The 7,343-nt window shown below is 49.2% G+C and overlaps 1 protein-coding gene across 2 annotated transcripts; it reads right to left on the bottom strand.

Annotated features, from left to right (window-relative positions):
• Window positions 1-653: 653 nt before the first annotated feature.
• Drd1 (dopamine receptor D1) lies at window positions 654-5,099 on the bottom strand. Of its 2 annotated transcripts, none has more exons than XM_075969615.1 (2): window positions 4,965-5,099; window positions 654-4,081 (listed from the first exon to the last, which is right to left on the bottom strand). In XM_075969615.1, the coding sequence occupies exon 2, from the start codon at window positions 3,642-3,644 to the stop codon at window positions 2,307-2,309; it is 1,338 nt and encodes a 445-aa protein (XP_075825730.1). In that variant the 5' UTR covers window positions 3,645-4,081; window positions 4,965-5,099; the 3' UTR covers window positions 654-2,306. The 2 variants fall into 2 exon arrangements, with proteins under 2 accessions (XP_075825730.1, XP_075825731.1); XM_075969616.1 differs by lacking the exon at window positions 4,965-5,099 and adding an exon at window positions 4,197-4,662.
• Window positions 5,100-7,343: the final 2,244 nt, after the last annotated feature.

Raw genomic sequence — 7,343 nt, 5'->3', positions numbered from 1 at the left:
GCAAGGCTTTCCTTGTGCTCATTCCAGATGTGTTCACTGAGAGCCAGAGCCTGGGAGAAGCAAGTGGGGGTTCTATAGAGATGCCATCTGCTGTGTGATATTCCAAATTATAAACTTAACCCTTAATTTCTGCATCCCCAGCTGCTGAGCCCTTTCCCACTTTGAGTTAGGAGGGAAGTCGCGTTGACAGAATCCAAGGATGTGCCTGTTAAGCATCGTGGCGATCCCAGCATTGCAACCCATGAGTTCTGTAGAACAGGTCATTTCTAGCTGCATTTGGAAGTAAGCACCACTTGCATGCGTAGTGGCTGCTGTCGGACATGAAATCACAGTCACCCAGAGCAAGCCAGCTTTTTCTAAAAGTCTACTCCATTTACAAATAATCTCTTAAAAAGAAAGAGCCGAAAATGAGAAGCAGACTGATTCCTCAAGTGGACAAAGGTTTCTTTTTCAGAACACGGTTAAAACACAAGGAAAGCACGAGACACTAGTTTTCACTGAAATAACCAAAAGCAGCTTGGGGCAAATACAAGAGAGATTCCCGTCTTAAGCAAGGAAAGCGTATCTGAGATGGCCTCGCTCCCCTAGCTGTCGACCTGAAACAGCCTAGCTTTTAATATGTGTTTAACAAATGCAACACAGCTCCACTGAGGTCGATTTGAATTCACAAAATATTTTTTATTGTAAGAAAGCATACAAGCAGCAGAGCTGAGAACACATTCGAAATACAGAATGACACAGACCCGAGGCAGGAGCTGCTGACAGCAAGCTCTTCCCTTTTCATCAGTCTGGTTCACATGGAACCAACTGCTTAGCTAGAACACTTGTAAACATTTCAGAAAGGAAACTGTTGCATGCCCCACATGAGTTTGCATCCCCACATGAGGGGACTTGATGGTACTTTTTGCAGTCCAGGCTGTGAAGTGAAAACTAGATTCAAAAGCACAGAGGGAAAAAAATAGCGTTTGTGACTAGGGATGCTGATAACACTGGGGTGCTCAAGACACAGGGGAAGGGCCTCTTCTGGTCCTTCCACCAGCAGAAGCATCTTAAGTGACGATGGGGCACCATTCATTAGCTAGCTTCCCACCAACATTGAAGAACTTTTTCGAAAAGGGGATACTAAATTCTGATTAAATCTCTACAAAAGTAGCCCCTTGAGCAGCCGGCTTAGTTAGACACGAGCAGCTGAAGAACCAGTGATGAAGGCTTCCCAGCAGAGGGGCAGCTGTGACCCATGAATTTACAGCTCATGCCCGCTGCAGATCTTAATCCTGGACAGCCATTTGTTTGTTTCAGAAAGCTATTTCAAGCATGAAATGAGGAACGACAGGGAGGGCCAATTATTTTACATAAATACAAAGTGGCATATGCTCTTCCTCACCATCCAAAGACAGAAATGAAAAGTTGTATCCTTCTTGAGCTGGCTTTTACATAGATATTTACAGAAGTGCAAATTCACCCCGGGAAAGCCCCTGCCTTATTAGACACTCAGAACACAATAGTAGCTTCTTTTTTTAAAAAAAAAAATCTTTTCAAAATATTTTTAGGGTCGAGAGCATTGGTGGCATTAGTCACTTCTCATCTTGTATGTATTCGTGTCCATGTGGAGTTAAGCAGCCACCACATCAGTCTTTGCTGTGTTTTCTAGAAGCAATTCACAACTCAGAATCTCAGAGTCTGTGTCTTTGTTTCACGGGCTCATAAAGTGCTAGTACAATGGACTGTTCAGTCACGGAACACACTGGTTTGTTCTATTAAATATGATTAATATAGATTCACTATGATAAATTTAAAATATCCATATAATGCAATAAATAAATAATAAATAAAACCATTACCAACAGAACATCTGTCAACCCTGAAAAAGAGAAATTCCACTCTTGCTGTAAGGCTCGATTATTGTAGAAATAATTAACGAAGGCGTGTACCTACCTTTACAATCTGGAAACTGCTAGGACAGTTTTAGCACCTGTTTGGACACAGCAAACTCAATTCTCTCCCTTCCTTCCTAGGAAAGTTTTGATTTCTAAGTGAAGCTGTTTACGGTTCACTCTTGACTCTAGCTTTTTTTGTAACATCCTAGAGACAATAAGTTTCAAAAATGATTTCAGAGCCAAAGTCACTTCCCCTGTGGCTCTTGGCATGTCCCTAGAAAACACACTGGAAGTAATGCATTTGGAAAGTTTTGCAATTGTTCAGAAGCAGCAGAGGGAATCTCACGGTGGCTCACAGTCCCACCGGACCGTAATTCCTTAAGAGCAAGCTCGAGGGAAATCCTAGCTTCAGAGATGAGGACCCAGCATTCAGGTCGGGTGCTGTCCACTGTGTGTGACAGGTTGGATCTTCTCTAGAGAGACATCGGTGTCATAATCCAATATGACGGATAAGGCCGGGGACAGTTTCTCCAGAGGTTTAGCTATTCCACCTGCCTCCTCCTTCTTCAGATCCTCGGAGGAACCCACGGCATGAGGGATCAGGTAAACCAGATTGCAGTCCTTAGAGATGGAGCCTCGAGGCTCATGGTGGCTGGAAAACACAGCCCCGTTGTTGTTGATGCTAACTGTCTCTATGGCGTTATTCGTCGTAGGACAGAGCCTGTAGCATCCTAAGAGGGTTGAGAATGCCTTTTGGAAATCAGCATTAAAGGCGTAGATAATGGGGTTCAAGGAAGAATTTGCCCACCCAAACCACACAAACACATCAAAGGTGATGGAATCGATGCAAAAGGGCTGAGTCTCCTCAGAGCCACAGAAGGGAACCATGCAGTTCGAGATGAAGAAGGGGAGCCAGCAGCACACAAACACCCCCATGATCACCGACAGGGTCTTCAGCACTTTAGTCTCTCTCTTGAAGGACATCTTAAAGGAACTTTCTGATTGAGAGCATTCCACGGGGTTGCCATTACCCGTGGTGGTCTGGCAATTCTTGGCATGGACCGCTGCCCTCTCCAAGGCTGAGATGCGCCGGATTTGTTTCTGGGCAATCCTGTAGATACTGGTGTAGGTGACGATCATAATGGCTACGGGGATGTAAAAGCTTATGAGGGAGGATGAAATGGCATACGTCCTGCTCAACCTGGTGTCACAGTTGGCATCCTCGGTGTCTTCCAGCAAAGTGGCATTGTCATCCAAGGGCCACGTGGGTTTTGCCTTGTGCCAGCTTAACTGCACTGGGATAAAGGAGATGAGGACAGACAGAGTCCAGGCTACGCTGATCAAGATGAAGGCTGCCTTGGGGGTCATCTTCCTCTCGTACTGGAAAGGGCTGGAAATAGCCCAGTACCTGTCCACGCTGATCACACAGAGGTTAAGGATGGATGCGGTGGAGCACATGATGTCAAAGGCTACCCAAATGTTGCAAAAGGACCCAAAGGGCCAAAAGCCAGCAATTTCAGCCACGGCTTTCCAGGGCATGACCAAGACAGCCACCAAGAGATCTGACACAGCTAGAGAGATGACGAAGAAGTTGGTCACCTTGGACCGCAGGTGTCGAAACCTGATGACAGCCGCACAGACGAGGGTGTTCCCCAGGAGAGTGGACAGGATGAGCAGTGACAGGAAACAGGCCGTAAGGATGCGGAAGGAGAAATCCCTCTCCACGGCCAGCCCTGCTCCATCCATGGTAGAAGTGTTCAGAGCCATTTTCTAGACAAAAAGCACTTCTGGGTGGCTTGGTCCTTGTGTTCTTGAGCAGGCTTAGCCAGACTTCCTCTGGTCACTCATCAGGCAGCAGCCCCTTGCCCAGCCCCAATTACTGCCCAGACTAAAGGACAGAGGTGTTCGATCAGGAGCTTCCCCGTAGCAACCCAAGCCATGCCGGGAAAAGGACCTTCTTGCTTTCCATCTGTCTTCTGGGTTCCGTGCTCCAGGTCGCTCTCCGGGGCACTGGCTGATCCCTAGATTCCCCAAGGATAGCACCGGCTTTTTCAGCATATACTAAGCCTTTAACTCGAGAATCTGCAGCCTCTTCCTGGTCAATTATAGTCACTTTTCAGGGTTGCTGTCTCTTCCTCCGAGACACAGCCTAAAATACATGTATTTCTCCCCCAAGTCCCTGGAGCCCCATGTATCACGATGCCCTAAAAAGCAAAGGAAAATACAAAGTCGTTCACCAAGATGATATACAGCTCGCATGTTTAGCAACGTTAAATACCAGCTCATCAACTCCTGGGCGAGTTTATCAAGACCACCTACCTTGTTTTGGGGTCGCCTCTCCCAAAACCCCTGGAGCTCCCAAAGTGAGTCCAGGCGGCCTAGCAAGTGGTTCCCCTCCTGATGCACAAAAAAATTCTCTGGGCTGGATTTGGGTAAGGAATCCCAGACCAGGTACGAAGGAAGCTGTGCCCTCCTGCTACCTTGGTCACCTACACATCGCTGCCCCAGGGGCTCTCAGAGAGGCACCACCAGGGCTGGGACAGCTTTCTGTTTTGTCTGAAGGAACCCAGTGCTTGGTTCCCTTCGGCTCCTAGGTCTTAGGGCAGGACCCCCGAGCCTCCCCGTGGCGTACCCCATCAGCAGTGGCAAGAGCTGCAGGTAGGCAAGGGCACGGGCCACCCGCCTCTGCATCCCCTCCTGGCCCTGGGGATGGGCTCAGCTTGACAGGCAGAGTGGCGGGCTACAGCCACACGTGGTTCCCTGATGGCGCAGCTGGAGCAGAGCTATGGGACGCCTACGTGATCGCTTTGCCTCCTCTGGCTACCTCGCCCACCCTGGGAACCCCGGATCAAGACAGAACCCAAGGGACAAACCCTGACGTTCAAATCTTTAGTAAGCCGAACTTGGGTCCCTGCACTCAGCGCCTCTTCAGGTCAACCCCAAGTTCCATCCAAAGTTCGGGGTTAAAGCGGACGCTGCCCACACCCACGCCTCGCAAGCCCCGGACAGCTGCCCGCTTCAGTCATTGCGCGGTCTCCGAGTGCCCCGCAACTGGGGTACGAGGAGCCCCGGGACACGGGTGCTTACCGCTCCGAGAGGCCACGCTCCGCGACTCTGCCAAACCTGCGCCAGCTCCCGGGCCGCTCTCTGCGTGTTCCGCCTGCCGAGGCGCTTCTACGGTCAACTCACGAGTGCAGCCCGTGACCCGCGCCCCGCAAGCACCCCGAACGCCGTGCCACATGCTCTGCGGGAATCTGGCGCCCTCTGCCGGCGCCTATGGTTTCCTGCACCCCGCCTGCGCCCTAACTGGAGCAGATCACAGAGACGTCAGCCTATGGTATCCCCAAGATTCAGGGCTTAGACACTGCTTTCCCCCATCCCCGACTACCAGAATCTGAAAGATTAGAGGCACGGTCTTCCACATTCTGAACTCCTTCACTTGAAATACCACTAAAACTTACAAGAGCAGGACGTCCCTTCGGCTAGCATGTAATTCACTGAGCCAGGATTTCGCCTTTGTGCCCACTGTGTGCCAGGGTTGGAGCAGTAATGAACAATGTGTCATCTTACTCTGCAAGTGAACAAAGACTTGGCATAAACTCAAAAGCCTCTGTGCCCCCCAAACACACACACACACGTGTGCACACACCCTCTGGCATTGAACGTCTGGCAAAACTCCTTCCTCACAGGCCTGCACATCTCTAGCTCAACTGTGGAAAACGATGCTCAGAAATGTGTGGGGCTTGTTCAAAGTTAACACATCAGCTAGCGAGCATAGTGACCTGTCCGCCTGACCTCCGCTTGCATGTTCTTCAACACGACCACGTCTAGTATGTAATCCAAAATCTGAACAATTACCACAAGGGCAAAGTGGAGACGGGAATGCCTGGCCCCAGGAAATGTGTCAGTGCATGGAGGAGACATTAGAGAGTCTTCCTATCTCTGTGAAAAGAGATGAACTATGGAACCCGGAAGTCACTCTGCCTGGATTCTCATCCTTACTGATGAGGGCTGCTCTAAGTATTAAATGAGATGCTTATTCCAGAAGGCTTGGGGCACCAGATACAGACCTAGACAAGGATTTCATGGGCAGAAATCCTCTGAGATCATTTTTTTTTAAAGAATAGTCCTGTCTCCATGAGAACCACACACCCCAGTGAATGCCAACATTTTCTCTCAGTTATCTAAACAGCCATCCTAATTAGCCAGCAGAAATCTGATCTTGGGCTTAGGTGCAGTACCCATGTGAATGACACAGATGCTCCTCCACCTGGGCACGTAGTTCTGTCCTCCCACCAGTATCCTTGCTGCCGCACACCAAGTTCCACGGGCTAGCCATCAGATAGATGCCCCAAGAACCCCTTTAGAGCAGCGGTTCTCAACCTGTCGGTCATGATCCCCACAGGGGTCACATATCAGACATCCTGCGTGTCAGATATTTATATCACAATTTATAACAGTAGCAAAGTGAGTTATGAAGTAGCAATGAACTGATTTTATGGTTGGGGGGTCACCACAACATAAGGAACTGTATTAAAGGGCCGCGGTGTCAGGAAGATTGACAAGCATTTGCCTTAAAGCCTTAAGCCAGCACAATGCAGCATCCCAAGTTTCAGCCCCCTGACAGTCACTCTCTAAGCAATTGGAAATTCAGTTCACTATACTTTCTTCCCTTCTTATCAGTAGACACAGATTAGGATGTTTCTCGTCCAAGATGGCCAGGTGAGTCTGAAACTGTGTAACTCCTCACACTCTGCCTACCCCGCCACTGTCTGGAATGAGCAAGATAAGGGCACCTTTGACAGCACAGGAAGCGTTGGGGTCCTTTAGGGCAGGACTGAGGAGCCTGCTGTAAGAGGAAGAACTCCTTAGGGAGGGAAAGCACTCCTGTAGCTAGCTCTTGCAGAAGAGACGGCAGTACAGTGACGCTCTGCGTGGGGGACGCACAGTGACACTCCTTTGGAGGGGAGGCTCTACAGTAACATTCCTCAGAGTATAGCAACAGAAGCTGGAGATGGCAATGGGGACAATCTGAGGGGTAAAACGTCCCTTTAGGGCTGCCCTTGAGAGGCGCTCCCAAGTCAACAACCCTGGAAATGATCACTGCTCTTTAAATTAAAAGTAGGGTGACAACCATAACAAGACTCTCAGGGGGCATCGCATTGCCTGCAACACCAGTCCCTGGCAAAAGCATTCACGTAAACTGGGAAGAAAGGCTGGTCGTGGTGCACGGGGCAACCATGGTTTCTTTCAACACTGGCAGCTGTTCAGAGAGATCTCTGTTCTAAAATGTCTCTGAGTTATTAAAAGCAGCCCAACCCTGTGTCGGGTGTCACTTTGCTCATGGTAATGCCCTACCACAAGAAAATGTCAGCCATTTTCCATGTCAAAGCATCAAAATGTCTCCTTTTCTATATCAAAGCCAGCAAACAGAAGATGCCTGGGAAGAGCAGAGAAGGAAGAGAA

The sequence above is a fragment of the Microtus pennsylvanicus genome, chromosome 4 (genome assembly GCF_037038515.1).
Source record: "Microtus pennsylvanicus isolate mMicPen1 chromosome 4, mMicPen1.hap1, whole genome shotgun sequence".
Taxonomy (NCBI): Eukaryota; Metazoa; Chordata; class Mammalia; order Rodentia; family Cricetidae; genus Microtus; species Microtus pennsylvanicus.
The sequence above is the reverse complement of the archived record's forward strand: the minus strand, read 5'-3'. Positions and strand labels throughout refer to the sequence as shown.